Below are 22,479 nucleotides of genomic sequence, written 5' to 3'. Positions count from 1 at the left end.
CCATAGACTTATCCTCCATACCTTACATGGTTTTCATGTTTTCATCATAAAAATGTATTTTGATCATTTTTAAGAGATAAAGTTACTTGTTCAAATGTTTACCTATTAAGCCAATCTGGTGATTTAGAGAGGTATTTTGTCTTTAGTTCCAATTAGGTGAAATAAATCTTTTGCAATTGTGAAACCTATCAGAAGAAGTTTCTGATGTCAGTTCAGTGAGTTTGTACTTCATCAGGATCATCATGTAAAAATAAAGAGGGGTGGAGTCGTATGCTGTAATGTGCCAATATAAATTTTGTTACAAAAATCTTTGACGACGGGGCAATCCCATATAGAGAGTAGATAAATGTCAGAGATGCTCCTAAAATAGGTGCATATTTTCATTATCAACATATACCATAAACACACACAAACCCACACAGTCAATGGATTTGGATAGGACCAAAATCAACCTGTAACCACATTTGTGTAACATCTTGCGAGTAAGAGAGATTTTGTTGCAGCTATAAAACAGGCAAAACAAGTTTCTGTAGCTCTGATGACATTTTAATAGTGTAGATTTTTATTTGGCGCTATTGTGTGAAGTTTTTCCATGTACACTGTAGTTACTGTGTGATTTGTTAATGGTTACTGTCTTAAACTGCTTTCTGAAAAATAATGAATGAACCAAATGCATAAATATGACAGCCTCCTTGGTTGCCGTCATGTGGTCCTCCTTACATACCCAATAATGTAAAACACAACCACTATTTCTTTATCAGCTTTACACTGTGGGATGGGTAATGATGTCAGTCCATGAGGCCACCATTTTGAACTCAAAGGGATACTTTGACATTTTGAATTTTAGTCTGATATTCTTTCTTCACCAAACACTCATTACAATTGTAGGGATGACAGGATGTGAAATAGCATCTGAACTGGCACTTCAGTTAACGTAATTAGAATTCCACACTGAAACCAGTGTGTACCACTAACAAGTTAACAAGGTAGGGATGGTAATGGCAGGATGTTAGCAATGTTAATATGCCATTTTAAGGGTAGAACAAACACAGAAATTGTTTTCCATGTACATGAAAAGTGCCTTGTAAGTGAAAAACAAAAGACTGAAATTGAAACTATCAAGGTGTAGCTTTAAGGAGAGGTTTTTAATCCATATCCATTGAAACCAATTTATTGGAAGTTGTTTGTACATAAAACAAAATAGATTATTTAGGAATAGTCAGGCTTGGTTTAATAGTTTTGTTGAGTAGCAATTGCTGTAAATGTAGACTATTTTACATGAACCAAAGTGCTTCACTTTACATTGGCCTGCCGTTGCCTGTATACTGTTTGTGTGTGTAACTACTATATATTTGTCACAAAATATCCAATGAAATAAAAGAAAATTAATATAACACTTGTTTTTTTTTATCATTCTTCACGCTATGCACAATTGACAGATTTCAATTCAAACATACATTTTCATAGCATTAATCCCTCCAATAGACTACATACAGTATGATTGCTGTTCACATACAAATACACACATAGCACATAGGACACAGAGGTTGAAGCATCCTATCAATGTTGTCAATATGGGTGTTATAGATGTACTATGTTCTGTTGGCTGTAGTGTTTCCCCTATAATCTTTAATTGCAGTGGTTATTGGGGGACATTTTTTGGTTTAATATCTGTTCCTCTTTTGGTCCTGATTTTCTTGCGCTGTTCTTAATTTAAAATACTTTATAATAAAAGCCTTAATTTTAAACATGAACCCTATGCTTATTTGTATTTTTGGGGGAAAGCGGACTTGGTTATTGAAAAGATTTAATTACATTTTCCCTAGCACAGACTTCAACTTTTTCAGCCTGGGATTCAGATTTGAGAAACTAAAGACACCTCAAGACCCACTTTGAGGAAAACATTCAACTAATCTTGAGGTTTCATGTCCAAATTGAGCCCTAGTTTAACAAATACCTCTTGGGACACTGGGAATGTCCTCGCTGCAGTGCACTGCTGAATAAAATTTGTAGAGGAAACACTAGTCATCTGAAATGCGTTTCAATGAGGCCTCCTGATGACAGAGAAGATGGCCAGAGTCAGAACGACAGTCCCCGCTGTGCCACCAATCAGAACGCCCAGGATGCCTCCGTCTACGTGCTGCTTCTCACATCTCTTGCCAGCGTAGTAAGTGGCCTGGCCCGAGGCACACCTGCAGAGTAGTGGACAGAAACGTCATTTTTTACTATGAAAAATTATTTCATGAAACAAAATTCATTGTAGTGAACTGTAGGTAGCTCACGGCCACGCACACTCTTATTTTGATTATTCTTGTCGACATGTTTGTGGTGCGACTCACGTAATTCCACTAATTTGGTAATTTCATTTCATTTATCTGTATCACAATGTGCACCTATTAACACCAATAAATGCCAAGAAATGTACACATTACTTTTACTTCCTGTAAAACAGTGCACATACAAATTCCAAGCAATAATACAGTCATGTTTTCCAACCCAGCTGTCTGTGATGCTTTATATCAAAGCATACCAAAGGGATGAGAGACGTAAAAGATCTAATGCTGGTGAGTCCAGCTGGAGCGCTCGCTCACTGCTAAGAGAGTTTGTATTTCATTTAATTTGGGAAAATAAGGTGAAATAAGGTGTTAAAATGGGTGGATTTTTACATACAAACCTCACCTAGTGTAGCTTTAATCATGCTAAATAAACTTCAGTTATTTTTTTCCAGGCTTAGGATGAGAAAAGCCTTCGAATTTTTATTTTAATTCCACCTAGAGTGACTCACTTATGTCATTAATGGCCCGAGGCAACGCTGAGGCGTCATTTTGTCAACAATTAGGACCAGCGGCATTTTGATTCTACACACTGGGCTCCATGATAAAAGCAAGCATGATATAGCAACGGTTGTAAGCAACAATATGCTAATGAAGAACATTGTTAAAATTCTATGGCAGTTATCTTGACTGTATGAAAGTAGATGAACTTGATACACCAGTGCCCGGTTTGTTCATTCAAATTCTGTGAATGCATAACAGTATTTAGATGAGTTACTGGCAACAAACTATCATACAGCCACTCTGACTCAGCTCTTCCCAGTTATCTATCACATCAGATGTCACATACCAGACACATGACTGGCAGGGAGACCAGTAACATGATATCCTTACTATTGTCTGTACACAGATATAGACATAGACACAGGTACACACACATGAACTGGAACATTTTTACAGTTGTACGTGGGACAGTACAACAGTACCCATTGACTGCATTTATTATCTAACCCTCCAACTCTCGTCTTAACCCTTAACCCGACACATGCCTAACCTTAGTGCTTTCCCTAACCGTAGCCTATTCTAACCCTAACCCTAAATCTAAAATGACACTTTTTCAATATGAGGACAGGCCAAAATGTCCTCACTTCCCTAAAAAGTGCTAACTTCTTATGTCCACAATTGAAACCGCTCAGAGGTAGAGAAATGCAAATACACATTTATATGCATTACACACACACACACACACACACACACACACCTGCATGAGGCTGTCCCTTGACTGTCCACACACACGCCTCCATTAAGACAGGGGTTGGGAAAACAGGGGTCACTGGCTGCAGCACGTGCTTCTCTGTGTTTTGGAACATCCGGTCTCATTTTCTCCTCTCTGATTGGCTTCTCATCTGTGATGTCATTACTGGGTGTGGCTGGTGTGATGGGCACCTCAGTCTTGATCAGGTGGGTCAAATCTAAATGAATAACGAGCGAAGGGAAAATGTTATGGTAACATTTTGTCATGACGGTCTCTGTGAATCAGACAGCAAATCCTATAATGTACTTGTCAATATGGCAGAGAAAAAAATGGCACAATTTACACTAACAAGGGTAAAATGTGAACCCTCTTCTAATCTGATGTATTGTAGCTAATTTTAAATTAAATTTATACTTTATAAACAGAGACTTTTTAATATAGATAAATGATGTGATTTGAAAGGGCATATAAATGTTTTTTTAGTGTCCGTTCAACAAAGCTAAGCATGCATTTGTTAGTCAAAAGTAAAAGGAGAGCTGACAAACTTCATCCCAACTGTATATTGTGAGGCCAGGCTATGTGTATCAGGCAGCAGTCTGATATAGCCAGGTAGAGCAGCTAATTTTCTCACTCTCACCATTGAAGTCAGCTGTAAGGATGAGATCATCGTTCTTGAGGAAGCTCCTCCTGCGCAGCTGCATGTGAGAAATGAACGCGCTCCAGCCAAAGTCCCCATTCCGGTAGCACTGGCAGCTGTCATCCCACACCGCTCCTGAGGTGGCTGTTGGCTTTTGCCACGAGGAAGTGCTCCCTGAGGGAAAAATAATCAAGTAAAAAAAAACTTTTTGCACTTTCTATCTGCTGCTGTGTCACAACACAGCTCATGATGGTTTGGAAGACATGTGCTTTAACCACTACACTATGTGCCTATTTGATGTTTTCAAGCATGTAAGAGCAATATTTGGACCAAGGAGGTGTGACATGTAACCAATCAGAGGCTAATTTTGATCAGTTGTGTTTGTGCACCATGTGGCCATAAACTATCTTCAAAAGGAGGAAGTCAAATAAACAAGGTGAGCTCCATCTAACATCCCAATTCAAACTTGAGTCTAGCAAAAGTGTTGTGTGTTAAAAGAGAACTATTTATTTATATAAACTGTAATGCTTGCTTCTTGTGTTTGTTTGTTTGTTTTTTGTTAACTTCAACTGGTGTTCTATGGAGACTTTAATGTGCAGCCACTAACCATCTTTTTCTCTCCCTTTTAGCCATTGCAGGAGACAAGTCCCCAGATGAGGAGAGCTTGTGTGGACAGTTAGCTTGCTGCTGTAGCTGCTCCTGAGCTTATTTACAATGTAATGAGGAGAGACAGGAGTTTCCAAAAGATCTACAGAGCCACTCTGATGCAGTTGGCTCATCTTCAGAGAATGTCTCACTCTCCACCTTCTTTGTCATTGCTCAGAGTTCATAATAAACAGATGTCTCAATAAAAGTGATTTTGACTGTATTATTGGTAATTGCTGCATACATGATTTAAAAACTATAAATTATGAAAGGAATCTTGATAGAACCCCATATAAAGGTTCAAAGAGGAAAAAAATAAAAGGATTTAGTGAGAACCCCCTGGAAGGGTTCCAAGTGGAACTGTAGTAGAATGAACAGGGGTTCTGTGCAGAACCACCTGGATAGATTGTAGGTATAACCTCAGGGTTCTTTACTGAACCCTGCTTAGAGGGTTCCAGATGTAACTACCTACTATGAGTTCTAAGTAGAACCATTTAGTAAGGGTTCTCTTCAAAAAGGGTTCCACCTAGAGCCAAAAAGGGTTCTCCTATGAGGATAGGTCAAGGAACCCTATATGGTTCTAGTTAGCCCGTCTATTTCTAAGAGTGAAGATGTCGGGGCGGGACATAAGGTGAGGCGGGACAGTTCAAAAGTGGGCGGGTTGGACCATAACAAACATGGAAAGAGAAAAGCAGTGCAACCCATTGCATATTCTGTGTAGCTGATGAAGCAATCCACTGAGCTGTGACAAATTCAGAATTCCTCAAAATGAATAAATTCCAGCCACCGGGACGCAACCATGGTGTCTTGGAAACAGGGTTTTCGGAGCCCAAAAATGCACCACTGCACCATGTTTCCACTCATGTCACTTTGAAAGTCTTGAAGTTGAAGGTTTGGGAGGGTTGAGGGGAGGACTGTTGAATTTTTATGTATGTCTACTAGCACGCCATGGAGTAGACACTAAAAATATGCCATTTTCCAGGAAGCAAAAGTAATGAGATTTTGATACAAAAATACAAGAAAATAATAATTAATCAAATTTTTTTTTTGCCGTAACATGGGTGTATGTTATGCAGAATTGGCCTACTTTACTACAGGGCTTACTTTGGCTGTGAATCCAGCCCTTAATGTATGCCCTCTTCATCTGTAACTTACAGTACATACAGTTAAGTGTATTATGATGGATTTAAGAATTAGAAACAATGGACTGTCAATGCCATACCATTTCTATTAGGTCTCATTTAAATTCTGGTTAATGACAATCATTTTGCACCAGCTCTGTCTTAAAATTACTAGCCAGTAGTAAACATCCTAATTCCTCAATGTCAATGAATGAGACTGGGCTCACCAGTGGTGAAACTTCTCGTAGCAGACATCCTCAGTTTAACATCGGGGTCCTGGTCCATGACAGTAATGATCACCTGCCTGTTTTTCGCCGGCCACTCCAACACTGCATCATTTTCCCCACTGCAGAGGTGTAACGCCAAGCGAACATGGTCAGGGTATTCACTCCTATCTCCATTAGGGTAGAGGGTGATACCGAAAGAGTAGCCCTCTGAGTTGTAGAAGCACTTGCTGTTAACCAGAGTGCCAATAGGCATGGTGTCGAGAAGATTGGTGAAGTTGCGGATTTGCCAGACGGCACTGGGGCAAACTGTCTCACTAAGAGTGATGTCATCGATTAAGATAGCGCCTGAGGAGCTGGTTGATCCTCTGATGCCCTGGAAGAAATAGCGGAATTTCTCTGTAACCATGAGGGTCACGTGGGCTACTTTCCAGGCATCGACTCCATCACCTAAGAAAGACAAATAGTAGGTGATTCAGTGACTGAATTTACCCAGACATGACCTTATTTATCAATGAAAAGGAAGTATTTCATATTCAGTAAACTGGAGGTCTGATTCATGATATTGCAGTGCGTTTTGGATGCATCTCTAGGATCATGAAATTAACCCGAAATACGGTATCATAAGTTCTTTCAAGGAATTTGGAGGTGGTTTACAAACGGAATTATCCAAGTGCTCCAGAGCAATAGAGAGTAACATTAGAGTGTTATGAAGGACATATGGATAACTAAATAAAATACCTGTGATCGTGTGGATCTTCCTGACACTGCGAACAGTCCCTGTCCCGTCATCAGTTCTGATCCATATCACCAGTTTGTCCCCTGCGGCTCCTGTCATCTTGTAGAAGAACTGCAGGCACTGCTCGCCTCTCTTGGGGTACAGGATACGTGACTCCAGCAAGGCGCTGTTTTCCACTGCACCCACTGATGTGTCAAACTTCATGAAGTAGCCAGCATCTAGAAAGAGAGGGGGGTGAAGAATATATATGTTGTTATTTGATTTTTAAAGATGATTGGCGTGAGGATATGACTTTATCCATGTCTTTTTACAATGTGTTATGTTATGTTATGTTATGTTATGTGTTTGTTTAAAGCAGCATGAATTTAATGGAACTAATGATCTATACATAGAGATAAAAAAAGTTTTAACTAAAACTGAAACTAAAACTAAAACTTTAACTCTAAAACTGTTTTATCTCTATGGATCTATACAAGATAAATATATACTATAATCTACACAAGTCTCTGGCGCAGAACCCCCAAACCCCTAAACCCCTTCCACCTCCTTGAGCTACGGTGGCCTGTAATTGACACAAACAATAAAGTAATTTTCCACAATAACAAGTAAGCTAGCTAATTAGAGAAGAGATCCAACAGAAACTTCTACTTCTACTACTTCAGTGTAAGCACTGAGTCATATATTATATAATATATATTGCAGATATATTATGGTAATTTTGTGCTATTGGTCAGTAAAAATCGTTCTTATTGCCCCTTAAAATTAGTAACATTTGCTATTATTTGGTCGTAACAAAGGATGTCCCGACATCCCGGGGCCATAAAAAAATGATTTGGGACACTCAGAATTGTCATTCGGGACTGGTTCGAGACAGTTTGATTTTTGATGTATTTTTTATGTTCATTCATTTATTAATTTTTTGCTCTTGGTGGTGAGCCTGTGGTCTGCTGTTAAGACAACTAACAATGTATCATAAACGCTGGGTGACACTAGGGTTGTCACGGTGGGCGGTGTTCCCGGGGCATACCTTCGAGTTGAAACCGGTCCCACACCTAACACCATTATTTTGTAATTAATATAATAAAAGCACAAATTCAGAGCTTCCATGTTGAAGTTATGCTACTAAATGATAAACAGACAAACTGACAACACCTGACAGCAGTGTCCAGTAGAATCCAATAGTAACCAGGGGCAACATGCCAGTCTTTGCACTGCACTCATGTTAACTGTCTGAGTGTTAGGCAGTTTGACACGTCTCCGATTAAAAAGTGTTACTGTTTACAAATACCATTACAAACACGTGAGTTTGGTGCAAATTGTAGAATTTTAAGTATCACTTCTGTTTTTGTATTTTTTGTTGAGTTTAGAGCCTCTAGTGGCGAAAGGCAGTATAACCGGTATGACCAGGCTTGAGGAGGGAAGCACCACCTGTGTAAAAATGGCACCATGACAACTCAAGATGACACGCCGTGCGAACTTTTGCGCAGCATTTTTATGCCAGCTCTAATAAATATAATATAATATAACGATAATGTAATGTATAAGGATAATGTAAAATATAATACATATTTTGGGACCGTCAATGTGTACTTTGGGACGTTTAAAAAACGCTTTGCATATGATGACATGACTTGACCAGTGATCCAAGAAGTCCTATTCGTAGAATCCGTTATGGGTCCTGATTTACATTTTCAGCAGCATTACATATAATTCAAGTTTATTTATAGTATAATAAAAACAAGAGATAGATCAATAATATCAGAAACTCCAAGAAACAGGGCCAGAGCTTGTGTGTGTGTGTGTGTGTGTGTGTGTGTGTGTGTGTGTGTGTGTGTGTGCGTTCCAGTATTTGCTCAGTACCTCTGCAGCGTCCTGCCAGGGTTTGGTCAATATCAGCTGGAGTGCTCAGGGTCTGGACCCAGTCTGCATTGTCCGCCTCATTCTGGATCATTCCACAGATGTTGATCAGCTCAAAGGAACACTGGTCCAGGAGAGTATGGGTGTCAGCTGCAACAACAATGATCCATAGTGATCCCACAAAGCTGAAAGCAATTGTTTTCTAATTTACCATTTTCTTTGTTGTCTTCACTGGCCACGTTTACATGCACACAAAAAATGTGATTGTAATACAATTAAGACAATAACATGAGTAAGGCAGGACCCATGTAAAGTAATCACAGTCAATCATAGGTAGAGTACTGCAATTTTATTTGCAATAATAGAGTCTAGTCAGAACATGTATATATCTTAATCGCATTTCTTTAAGTCAATAACCATGTTACATGTAAACTAGATAGAATAGAATCACATAGACAGCTTAATTGCATTACTGGATTACTTGGACTATTGGCAATAGTTGCTTTATTGTACGCATTGTAAACAGAACCACTGTTATAAAGGTTACTAGTTTGCGTTATCAATTTAAAGCAATAGGCAACTTGATAAGACGGGTGTATTTATACGTGGAAATTTTGCCTAGTATAGCTTTAAAATGAGAAAAAAGTATATTGAGGGCCCAGTGTAACAACAGGATATTCTTTCACTTTAGTTTCACCCAAATATCTGTGTTTGTGTGTGTGTGTGTGTGTGTGTGTGTGTGTGTGTGTGTGTGTGTGTCAGGATGGTGTATGTGTGAGTGGTCCTAATAATTCAGGGATCCCCAAAACAACTGCATTAATAGGGCATTCTTATGTTCCTCTGCCATGCACGGCCTCTTTCAGCAGACAATTCAACACATTCACACCTGGGAAACACCTCAGCCACTGAGCCTCCAGCTGCCTTGCTCAAGAGCACCTTGATGGGAGTTGTTCAGTGAGGTGAAACCGTCTCTTATTGCAGGCAGAGGGCGAGGAGACACTCACCACAGTCGTACATGCGGTTGAGCCTGATGAGGTCTGCAGCGCTGAAGTCCAGCCGCTGGCCGATGATCTCGTTAAAGTACGGTATAGCGGTGGTGATGGTGGGGATGCTCGCGTTCTTGTTGAAGGAAAGGGGTCTGTAGTGCATGATGGACTCGTAGTCATACGGTGTGTTCAGATCAGTGATGAAGTCATCCTCGTACTTGTTGAAATTGTGTTCCTTTCCTATGAAGGGAGAGTGACACAAGCATGCCAACCTTGTTTTCTGGGCATAATGAGTAGTCTAGTCTAGTCTAGTCTAGTTTTATTTATATGGCCCTTTATCCCAGTCAAGTCTCAAAGGTCATATAAATATAAAAGTCATATAGCATACTACATCATGCATATACATACTGTATATACATCATCACATCATACTTACTAGTCAGCTTCATTAGCATGGACATGTAAGTGGATAGTCAGGTCACAGTATACCCACCTCCTCCACTAGTGTCACTTCACTACTGTTCATTTAACAACATCAAAGGAATAGAGGTTATAAAGGCATCTAGAGCTTATCTTTTAAACAATGGCACTTGTGTAACATAGATAAACTGGGGCTTCATCTGAAGGTTTTCATTCCAGCACACTATATATTCATTTTGGAAAAAATATATATTATCTGAAGGTCATCATTCAATATCTCTATAATCTAGAGGATCCATTGTGTAAAGTGTTACTGTATTTCACTGTCAATCAAGTATGTCAATTATCTACTATCCTTTAAACAGTACTATCATTTGTTTTGTATTATCAATTATTTGCAACAATTACAACTGTCACAACTCTGCAAGACTGTGATCATAGTAATAACATGGATGATAAAAAAAAAAAACCCTCAAATAATAGCAACCCACCAGCTTCAATCTGGTCCCACCAGATCTTGACATAGTCGTCTCTATCAGAGCGAGACTGTTCGTGGTAAAAGCCCAGAGCGTGGAGCAGCTCATGCTGCACGACGGCGTTAGTGTCACACCCAGCTCCGATGGACACGTTCTGGCCTTCTTTGAAGTCCCCAACAAATGACCAGCATCTGTTGGAAATATTGAGATGATGATGGTATAACATTATAGTAAATTCAAATGAAAGCATAATCTGAAACCTTAATAAAATCCTCAATTTAGTCTGCTTTTACACAGCATTTTAAAGTATATTTTACATGTTCATCATTTAGCTGGTTCTCATATTCAGGGTGACTTAAATTGAATGAAACAGTAGAATAAGCTTCAATTCCTAGATCACCAACATTACCAGCTGTAAGGATTGCAAAGGTATAAAGCCCTGGAAACATCCTCTGACCCTGGTGCGATCATATATAAGAAAAAAGCTACAGAGAAAGGTAGAACAGATATTTTGGCATATTTTTGGAACCATGAGGAATGTTTTAGCATCTAGTTACAAAGCAGTTCCGAAAATTTTTCGAGGTAATATATTGGAAATTAGGATATCAAATAAGTGGCTGTTAATGCAATGATTCTACATGGGCAACCTGGTTTTCATAGCTTGTTTGTTTTTACAATAACTGATCTCTCTGTACAGAAACAGGGCCAACAGAATGTAATTCAATTTACTTTCATAAAGAGTCACAGTTTATTACCAGTCTGAAAGATCATGGATCAGGTCATGAAACAACATTTCCTCACATAAGCATTTTCTAATCTCTGCTTTTAATAAGGCCTTCAATTTGATGATTTGATTTGATGACAGCACGACCCATAAAGTTGAGCAATAGTCCATAGCCTCGTACTGCAGCTCACCCAGACAGCTTAGTGAAGGAGATGTAGGTGCTCTCTCCCTCGTAGGGTTTGAAGTCCACACAGGATTTTAAACGGTATGATTCAAAAACCTGGTGGATCACACCTTTAGCATTCAGATCTAGAGTAATGGAAATGCATGTCTAAATCAATAAATGTTGTTACCTATTAAATATGTTATTCATTGGGAGGAGAAATGAATTCCACTGTGCATACTGTACCCAAAGAATCTGTTAAGATGTAGGGAATGGGAAACTTCCATCTTTTTGTTTCGTCGAGGATTGCATTTCTCCTGGGCTGCAAGAGACATTTAAAGCATTCAGAACTCAGAAAGTGTGTACCTTTCTACAGAAGGATATATACTTACATCGCCAGCAATGTCTCCCTCAAACAGGTGTGTTAACTCTGAAATATGACGAAAGAAATCTGTTACAAACAACTTATTTTGCTTTGTTTGGATGATTTCATGGTAGTTTGAATTTAGCAGGTGACAGTCATGCTCATCAAAGCATATGATTATATGATTGTATTGTACATATCAACAGTAGAAAGGGCATATGAAATGTACCTCTATTGATGTCAAGTATGTCATCTCTCAGTTCACCTGCATCTGCATTACCACCTGGAAGTTCCACAGAATAAAACATTATTATAACCAAAAGAGTTTTAGTAATAGAAATAAAGAGCTTATATTATGTGCATGTGGTCAATAAAGGAACAGGAACCAACCGAAAAGTGTCGGAACAGCTTGCACCTAGCACACAAAAAGAGACACTGCTTGACTCAAAGCATCTATACCGTCAAATTTGGAAAAGAAATTGATAGCAGTGAATGTGATTCAATTCAATTTCAAGTACTTTAAAAACTACATTTACCTTGAAAACCACAAAAATCCCAATCAAAGCAGCAATCCTCTTCGCACCGTTTCCAGAGCCCATGCTTTCATCCAGACAGAAATGTGCTTCTCTGACACAGGTGTAAACATGCCCATAAAGGCAGCGGCTGGAGTGGAACTTTGATCGGAGTATAATAGCATTTAATGAGTAACAGGCGTTTACACGCGCGTCCTCGCTACCTTTCACATCACCGACATCTTGTCAGGTGCATCGGCAAGTAGAGATAACGACAGCTGTAAGCCATTTAGGCCTTACAGAGACCTGACCTTCATGATCCCTTTATCTTCTTCATTGACCGTTTAATGCCAGTGTCAGCAACAGATTCAAATATGAGTTATGATTTTAGAGCTAATAAAATAGGTATATAGCCATGTTGTTTATTAGCAGGTCTGACTAATATTTTCCAATTATCATCTGATACAAGCAGATATTTATTATTTATTGCATATAATTATAGTGGTAGCCAACAAATAAGTCCCCTATTCTGCATCTATCCTCATATCACTGCAGCCTTTTCTTTCTCATGTTGTAGATAGGACTGAATAGGTGTCTTGTAACACAAGTCTTTCAAAACGCTACTTGCCAAACAACTGTTTGTGCCATGTGGCGACTAAAAAGGGGGCAAAATGTGAATGTGTCAGTCTTAGTAAAACAATGAGCGCCACCCAGTGACGCAATCTGTTACTGCAACTAAACTGTTCCAAAAGCATACTAGGCATATTTCTGACTGTTACACTCCACCACCTCCCACTGCTCAAAATATAGACATGACAGAAAGAAATGACATCTGCATACTTGCTTACTTCTTCACAATTTGATTTTTTTTTAGCCAAATTGCTCCCTCAGAGTTAATGAGTGAGATGAGATGTGGAAAGAGAAATACCAAGATACTTTGCTTCAGGAGGACTTGGGGAACTGTTGATATTGGGGATCAAATCAGCAACTCTTCACCTATTAAACAGCCTCTTTCGATGACATGGATATTTTCCAAGAATGCCAACATTTAAGGAATCGGGAATGTCAATTTGTAGGCCTTATCCACCAGAGCATTCCTCCCAGAGCATGATTACGAATGTGCTAGATTACAATATTGTACGTTTATCCACTGCCTTAGGTCCAAGAGCATTAATAACTAATTACTGAACTCATAAATCCAGAAAATCATGTCTGAAATGTTATGATTTCCATGAATGAGTTATTACTGGGCAGCAGGGTGGCAGACCATCCTTCAACTAGATGATTCTGTAGGGGCAAGCATCCACCTTACTGAAGAGTCCTTGAGCAAGACCCTAATCCCTTTCAGGGGTGCTGCTCTGTAGCTGACCTCTGACCTCCCTGTGGAGGGGGGCAAGCACAAGGAGAAATTCTCCTCAGAGTATCATAAATAAATCTTTGCAATCACAAGGATCAAACCATGATTTTCCATCAAATAGTACAGTAGCCTTCTTCTGAGCCATGTAGTTCTTCACAGTGCAAACTTACAGGCAAAACAACACAATAACTATTTGTTTTCTGCCCTCTCAGTTGCACAGTGCACCGACATCTCTGAACATTTTGGTCCATGGTTCGAGTTCAAAAGCCTCGCCTCTCCAGTGTGAAGTGCTGTTGAAGTTGCAAGAAAATGGCTGCACAGTTAATTCAACTTTGCCTGACTGGCATGTTGAACCCTAATATCTGATGAGGCTGTAGATTACATGTCCCTTATCCCATAATTACTGTGTTATTAGACGATAATAAAATGTATCAAATTTTAACATAGCTGGGTCTGTTGATAAAGAATAATATGCCTATCATTCAAGGATAAGATGGTCTATCTTATCAAAATTGCATCATTTCTTGACTAAGAAAAAACACATGGCAATACTGGGCGAGCAATTTAAAACCACTCACATGACATTTTTTATCATGAAAGCACTCACAATGCATCACAAAATGACAAAATACTTCACAGGTTTGTGTCAATTTATTGCTTTAATTAAGAGAACAACCACATGACAAAGAAAGAGACATTTTGTCCAAAATGATCAAGCATATCGAAATCCGGTGTTATTCATTTTAGACTAAACAAATATCAAATGTACTGTCTCTATATTTCAAAACATTACATATACAATTGTGTCATCATAGCAGTTATCACCCATCCATTCTCCAGTTTGCTCTTCTCATCACAGCCAAGCGTCTTGTGTCTGATTAATTCAAATGGAAAAGACATAAATTAATTCTGCAAAAAAAACAATCATGAGCACAAATACAAGTCTGTTGTAAACTTCACCGTGGAAAAGGAAAAATAACTAATATCTTACCTCCACTTTATCATGGTACAAGGCCTGGGTGACCTTACTCCTTTGGTTGAATAGGAACCTCTGTTTTGATCAGGGATGTTATATCTATAAACAAAACACATTCGCTCATTATATCTGCTTCCTGGCATGGATTCGAGAACAGGTAAACAGGTCTTGGGTTTAGCATTGTCATCTTGCTCAAAAACATACTCAAACATACTCCTCAACATTTCTCTACAACCAGGTATATTGCCAGTGCCCCAAATTACACACAAGGCATGTATGGGCCAGATGGTCTGACGATAATTTTTCTAAAAACTGAGCAATAATAGAATTTATTTCCATTAAATATCTGTTCAGTGAGCAGTCAAAAGTAGTTTTTGCAGTGTACCAGTGCTGTGACCTATTCTATAGTGTATCATGTAATGTAAAATATACTACTGAACCAGAAGTTTATTTTTTCGATTTTCCTCATCTATTGTAATGTAATGTAAATGCTATATTGTACACAGTAAATTTTCCTTGTATCGTGCATCAACCCTACTTAAGTGCTGCAGGGTTTTCTGAATGCTTCCTCTTTGGGGGTGGAGAAATTCAGCAGTAGTGCAGCCAGAATGTAAAAAGTGAAAACTTACTATGATGGCTGCATTGTATGTTGGACTCCAGTACACCTAAGTCGATGTGAACTGAATTGCAGCTATACTAAAACGAATTGACGGCCAGCATTTAACAAACATTTCTCTACAAACAGGTATATTGCCAGTGTCCCAATTATACACAAAAAGGCATGTATGAGCCACATGGTCTGAGAATAATTCAATAATTATATATTATATATATATTATATTATGCTATTAACTAACAAATGTAGTGGGGTCTAATCTAACCCTAATGAGGGCTGGAAAAGCAGATATCACTGATAGTGTGCAAAATTCATGGGTGTTTTGGTAATGAGTTAGGAGTTGCTGTCACACACACAAACACACACACACACACACACACACACACACACACACACGGTCAGAAGCCAGAAACACATTATCTCTGTCTGGACAACAGGCACATGATTAAAGCTCACAGCAGGAGACCCCACTGAGCTGCACTGTTGTGGAAGTGAGCATTAGGCCCAGAATATGTTAGTTACACACACAAACACACACAGGCCACTAACCCTCAAAGTCGATGAAGATAATGAGGTCATCGTTCTTGAGGTAATTACGGCGTCTGAGGTCGAAGTGCCTGATGAAGCTGTGCCTGCCCCACGATTCCCCTCTGTAACACTTACACGAAGGGTCATATATCCCCACCTTGGAAGGATTGTCCCACACCAACTTTCCATCTGCTGCTACAAGACACAAAACGACAGAGGTGATGTGAGAAGTGACCCTACTGTTTGAGAGATAGCATATTCATAACAACAACCACAGACTTGCCATTATTAAGAGCTTGTATCTTTAAAATAAAAGCTACATCTGAAAGCTGCACAAGGGAACTTTGCCCGTTGGCGGCAAGAGGAGACTGTTTGAAAACTGTGAGCGTCAATACCCAGAAATGCAACATGACGTCAGTAAACTTCACACAGCACGCTCATGTTTACCACCCCGGCCGGTCTGTGATCACTTCATACCAAAGGATATCAAAGGGACGAGAGAGGCATGGTGAGTCCAGCTTTCTCTGGACAGAGCGCTGCTCACTGCTGTTTAGGAGAAAGTTTGCATTTTGCTCTTAAGTTTCGATTTGTCACTTCCTGTAGGAGGAAAATTTCTTGCCAATGAACATACCCAACAGTAGAATTTCATTTGGGCAAAATGGGCAGAATCTACGGGGTTTAAATTAGGGGGGGTGGGATATCTTCTCTATTACAGCTTTGTGTTTGTGTATTTTAAAATGAAAATCTTGCCAAATGCAGTGTTAAGTATTTTATTCTTGATATCCTAGGGTATGACAAATGACTTTGAGTAACCTCTACAATAAAAGAGACCTATATATCTGTACAGCCTTGTTACCTCCGCCAAGAAGGTTATGTTTATGTTTTGTTTTTGTTTTTTTCACTCTCTGTGTGCCTTCTAGATTCCTAAGCTATAGGTCAGGAGGCCAGGGCCACAAATGGGTCACAGGTCTATTTCTTGGACACAGGTCACCCATAGGTGACTGGTGGATATCGTGTAAGACTGTACTGGGCACAAGAGCACTTACTGGTCTGCATATTAGTTGTGAGGCTGCGGGCGGAGGACATCCTCAGCTTAATGTCTGGGTCTTGGTCCATTACCACCATGGTGGCCTGTCTGTTTACTGCTGGCCACTGCATCACCGCATCGTTCTCCCCGCTGGCCAGGTGGAAGTACAGTCCGGTGTACTGCCCTGTGTAGTCGCTGTAACCCGAGACGGGCGCAATGCGGACGCCGTAACCGTAGCCTTCGGGGCTGTAGAAACGGGGGCTGTTGATGAACGTATTGGTGTTTGCCGTCTCCATGATCTTGGAGAAGTTCGGGATCCTCCACACGGCGTTGGGGCAGCGCGTCTCTGTCAGGCTGATGTCGTCGAAGAAGATGCCGCTGGTGGATGCAGAGGGGTCACCGCGCACGCCTTGGAAAGCGTAGCGGAATTTCACCCCTACCTCTATAGGGACATGAGCGATCTTCCATGTGTGGTCAGAATCCGCTGGGCAACAAAGGGGAAAGGACAAAGTAACATTTGACGAGTCTTAAATTAATGTACTTACTGTATGTTCAGAAGTTAAAGTATTGGGACAGTGAGGTAAAGTTACTATAAAGTTTTTGCTTCGCCATTAGATTTCATGTTGAATTATTTTAAAACAATTACAACAGCAACATTCCAATACTTTCACCACTGACTGTATATGAATGTAGGTACCCAAATTTCAAAGTGCTCACACACCTATCTTTTTAGCTGTTTGACTTCTCTGTTTTTTGTTAAAATAATTTGATTTGCACGTCATTTTTTTTAAACAAATGTACAAGTGCGTATTTGCCAAGAATAGACGGTGTGTATTTAGGCAGTTGCTGTAAAGCTCCTTTCCCAGGCAGTTGCTGTAAATAATGTGTTCTTTGTCAACTTGCCCGGTTAATAAATACCATAAAAGGTGTGTATTTTCTTCATTTTGCGAATGGTGCCTGTGCCATCATCCATCTTGACCCAGATGACTAGCCTGTCCTTGGTGCCTCCAGTCATCTTGTAGAAGAACTGCAGACACTGGAGCTTCCTCTTGGGGTAGAGGGTCCGCGACTCCAGCAGAGCCGACTCCTGAGCCGTCCCAGTGGTGTTGAAGTGCATGAAGTAACCAGCATCTGAAAATTCACAAACAAAACCTGTTTAGTATGTCTGTGCACAGCAGGGCTGACCAACAGTATAATAATATGCACTGATGACAAAATATCACAGCATACCATTTCCCATATTTGAAGACAATGAAGTTAAGATGAAAAGAAATGCATGGTCAGTTGTGTATTTTTCAATCTGCACATTGTGGGTGACCTAAACGTATGGTAACTGTAATGTTAATCCAACTCAGACCTCTACATTGTCCCAGGAGTGTGTGATCCTCTTCACCCACGGTGCTCTTGGTGTGGACCCAGTCAGCATCGTCGGTGGAGCTCTGGATCATGCCGCAGATGCTGGCGTACTCAAAGGAACACTGGTCCAGCAGGGTGAGAGGACCGGCTGCGAGGATGAGGAGGACGATGCACAGTTCGCACAGTTGACAGAGACAGGAAAGATGGGAGAGAGAGAAAAATGACATGCGACAAAGTTCCTAGAAAGTAAATCTCAACATTTTATGGTAATTCATGCATATAGAGAGTATGTCACAGCTGACATATTATGTTACTTTCTGCACATCGTCACTGTCGGGTGAAAAACTTGAACCTCCAAAATGTCAACCTTTCAGGATCTTAAGAAAGGCAGCCTTGTTTGTAGCTTGATGACAGTGCATTTTTGATATGATCCAATGGATTTTGAGACCATTTCAAAAGGCCAAGAGGTCAGAGAATTTCTCAAACCCTAGACGACCATGTTCAATTAAAGAGAAAACATATCACTGGAGTTAAGAGGTTTTCACAGCGTTATCACACTCTGGGATTATAATAAAACTGAGAAATGGTCTATTCTGAGGACAGATTTTCTAAATCGGTATGAAGCTAAGAAGTGATGTGTGCCAAGGAAACCAGCCCAACTTTATTTTATGTGAAGCATGGGTAAAACAGGAAATGTGCAATCACAACCTATACTTACAGCAGTTGTACATCCGGTTAAGCCTGAGGGTGTCCAGCTTGCTGAAGTCGAGGTACTGGCCAATGATGTTGTAGAACTCACGGATTTTGGTGGTGATGGTGGGGATGGAGGCGTTGTTGAAGGAGAAGGGCCGGTAATGCATAATGGACTCATAGTCGTATGCCGTGTTTTGATCTGTGATGAAGTCGTCGTTGTATTTGTTGAAGTTATGCTCAAGCCCTGAGGGAAATGTTCAAGACAGAGTGCTGATGGTTATTCTGTCTCAATAACATTCAGTAATAGCTTACTCATGGTACGGTTTCATAGCATTTAACCAAATAATAAAAAACTGACAAATTATTTTATAGAGCATGAATGGCTAAAGGAAAGAAAATGATGGATCACTGAGTTACTGCACATACCTGGTATAACCTGATCCAGCCAGATGTCTACGTAGTCATCCCTGTCTGTGCGGGACTGTTCGTGGTAAAAGCCCAGTGCGTGAAGTAGCTCATGCTCAATCACAGCCTTGTGGTCACAGCCTGACCCCAAAGACAGAATCTGACCCGTCTGCTGGTCACCGACGCTGGAGAAGCACCTAAGACAAACCCAGTGGAAGCAGTTGATTAAAGATGTGATCAGAACAATGTAAATAAAGGGGTACGGGGGTCAGGAAAAGAGGAGTCTTCAAAAATAATTTTCAAAAATGAATGTGAACGATTGTCCAGAAAAAAACAAACCAAAAATAACAAAGAAAAAGAGAAACTGGAAAAGAAAGATTCTTAGGTACACAATAGATACAAGAGTCATAGTAGATATAAAGTGTGAAATCCAACTAAAGGTATAGTTTGTAGCTATGTTGTTGATTCATATTGAGATCATAAATTAATATTTTTGGCTTCCAAGCCTGTGGCTAGTATTTTCAGTCCTGGCTTCTGCAAAATGATGCACACTGGCCAAAATTTGAATCAGGGCCAGTTGAGATGGCAGTCAAATAGCTTCACTTGAATTCAATGCGTGGATTGAGACCGACTGTAAGACAGAGACTAATGAGGAAAGTGAGCTCAGCATCTTTTGTGGTGATTTGGCTAAAATATGTAATGCTGTGCACAGTGAAATGTCTATTCTGGAAGAGTTATCTATAATTTGCATACTGTAAACAAAATGATACTCAAATATAATAACAGATTAGTCCTTCTCAGCACAAAACACAATAAAAGCAAGTGTCAAGACAAGTGCCATACCCCCCTCTCTTTTCAAACTTGATGTAGGTCTTCTCTCCCTCATAAGGCTTGAAGTCGATGCAAGACTTCAGTCGGTACATTTCAAAAGCCTGGTGGACGCAGCCCTTGGCATTCAGATCTGAGGAGTGAGTCAAACAACCACAACAGTATAACTGGGGGTTAGGGTGCCATAGTGGTTAGAGACAGACTGTCCCGTAACCAAAAGGTCACAAGTTAATTCCCCGCAACACCCAATGTGTGTCCATCAAAATCCATGTCGAAGTGTCCTTGAGCAAGACACTGAATCCCCCCCACCTGCTTACTCAATGTAAGCTGCTCTGGATAAAAGTATCTATTAAATGTTGATCATGTAAATGTAAACTATCAAATGGCTTAATACAACATCTACAGCACACTGTACTGTAACCCTGGGCCAGTGTTTGCTGTACATATGATGGTGAGTTTTTACAGTAAATACAGCGTGTTATTCAGAGTGTAGTGATACATCTCACTACCCAATGAACTTGAAAAAAACTCACCCAAGTCATCACCCAGAATGTAAGGGATGGGAAACTTCCATCTGTATCGTTTGTTGACCAGGGCATTGCGTCCTTCCTGTAGCATAAAAAAAGGTATATAATGCAGTAAAAAGTATTGGGACAGTGAGCTTAATGGAGGCTAATAAAGACCCACAATCAAAAGCTGATAATTTGTCTTGTACCCATCTTGTTATCTGAAATCCACATTGTATTGTAGATAGTCAACAGCCAAAAGAACCAACTCTCTAGACATGTGATAAACTATGGCAATAAAACAAAGCTGCCATGAAGACAATCAATGAACAATCTATGAAGATGAAGAGAGCATGAAGATAAGCAGCAAAAATATCTCCATCATAGTGCAACTCACTGGGATTAAAATGTCTCCTTCAATCAGGTTGGCATCTGAACCTGTAGCACGAGTGCAAACAACAAATTCTATTTAAACTGTGTTATTTGAATAATATACTGCAATAAACTGAATGTCTTATCAGGTCCTAGTCTGTATCGCATACAACATATGTAATATTACAGTAAATACAGCATTATTAAAGCATTAAAACACTGAAATATTGTAGCTCACCCAGGTTTTGCAGGGGGTTCTCATCCTCCCCATTCTCATATATCTCTGCAATGAAAAAACACACATGGCTCAGCTTCATTTTACAGCAGACCAACAACTGTTATTTCTTTTTGGAATGACAATTATTTGACATACCATGTACTTCACGGGACACGGGTACCTGCATAAAACAAAAACCAGTGCAACTTATCATAGAATTTTTCTACAGAACTTCCATGGGTGCTATTAACAAACAGCCTGCATAGGAAGTGTGCTAATCTAATATATCCGATAATGTATCACTTGTATCATGTATCACATTAATGAATAAACTAGCGCCAAATCTAAAAGACTACAGAAATTAAAATACTCACAGTGTATGAAGTGGCCAGAGCCACTAGTCCAGACCATAACAGCAGCCTCTGCATCATCATCATGTTGAATGTCACCAAGAAAACGTTCCAGCTTTGATTTAAGCGTGCACATTGACAAGATGGGAACTTTAGCCCTTGATAAAGTTTATGCCAGCTATAAAGAGTAACTGAGGGACCTTGACATGACAGTGTTACTGATAGGTGAGCTGGTTTATGAAGAGAGTTTGTACATCAGGTTAAGTGTTTATGAGCAATAATACACCAAATATGAGAGGGCTCCTGCCATAAAGGAGAGAAAAAAGAGAGCAATCACTCCTCTAGAAAGTGGCCGGTTTGAACGCTAGACCAGCTGGGAAATTCTGGGCAGGGGATGTGAATGAGAGAGACTCACCTCTCCCTCAACAACAACTACTGTCAAGGTGCCCATGAGCAAGGCACATAATCCTCAATTGCTCCATTAGCACTGCTCACTGGCCAGTTGTAGAGGACTGTGGCTATACTGGGCACTTCTGTGAATGAGACGCAGGGCGATGCTCAAAACAAGCAAAAAAAAGGTCTGTATTGGTCAAAAAACCCTATCATATCAAGAGAATTAATGTGCAACAGCAGTTACAGGTCTTTCCAGTGAATACTTGTGAACTAATAAAAACAATTACTGTACTTTTACTGTCACCTGCTGGTAAGAGGTGAGCAAGTCTACAAGAAGAAAAAATCAATGCATGACATGAGAACACAACAGTCCTTTTGCAAAATAACTGCCTTCAATTTTGGTCACCTGTATAGTTAAATGTAATACAAGTTCTACTACTACTACTACTTCTACTATTA

At 39.8% G+C, this 22,479-nt stretch overlaps 2 protein-coding genes across 2 annotated transcripts; both read right to left on the bottom strand.

Moving 5' to 3' along the window:
• Window positions 1–2,008: 2,008 nt before the first annotated feature.
• On the bottom strand, window positions 2,009–12,483 carry mep1a.2 (meprin A, alpha (PABA peptide hydrolase), tandem duplicate 2). Its single transcript, XM_071914256.2, has 14 exons — window positions 12,421–12,483; window positions 12,275–12,299; window positions 12,114–12,167; window positions 11,913–11,950; window positions 11,767–11,842; window positions 11,549–11,666; window positions 10,649–10,824; window positions 9,756–9,977; window positions 8,755–8,901; window positions 6,897–7,112; window positions 6,159–6,605; window positions 4,166–4,339; window positions 3,535–3,745; window positions 2,009–2,192 (listed from the first exon to the last, which is right to left on the bottom strand). The coding sequence occupies exons 1-14, from the start codon at window positions 12,481–12,483 to the stop codon at window positions 2,042–2,044; spliced, it is 2,118 nt and encodes a 705-aa protein (XP_071770357.2). The 3' UTR covers window positions 2,009–2,041.
• Window positions 12,484–14,485: 2,002 nt separating this feature from the next.
• Window positions 14,486–21,711, bottom strand: mep1a.1 (meprin A, alpha (PABA peptide hydrolase), tandem duplicate 1). The gene is made up of 14 exons (XM_071914257.2): window positions 21,652–21,711; window positions 21,434–21,458; window positions 21,299–21,343; window positions 21,086–21,126; window positions 20,716–20,791; window positions 20,198–20,315; window positions 19,376–19,551; window positions 18,975–19,193; window positions 18,258–18,404; window positions 17,819–18,031; window positions 16,920–17,384; window positions 15,895–16,068; window positions 14,745–14,828; window positions 14,486–14,627 (listed from the first exon to the last, which is right to left on the bottom strand). The coding sequence occupies exons 1-13, from the start codon at window positions 21,709–21,711 to the stop codon at window positions 14,779–14,781; spliced, it is 1,809 nt and encodes a 602-aa protein (XP_071770358.2). The 3' UTR covers window positions 14,486–14,627; window positions 14,745–14,778.
• Between the last annotated feature and the right edge of the window lie 768 nt (window positions 21,712–22,479).

The sequence above is a fragment of the Centroberyx gerrardi genome, chromosome 18 (genome assembly GCF_048128805.1).
Source record: "Centroberyx gerrardi isolate f3 chromosome 18, fCenGer3.hap1.cur.20231027, whole genome shotgun sequence".
Lineage (NCBI taxonomy): Eukaryota > Metazoa > Chordata > Actinopteri > Beryciformes > Berycidae > Centroberyx > Centroberyx gerrardi.
Note: the sequence above shows the minus strand (reverse complement) of the source record. Positions and strands in the feature narration are given on the sequence as shown.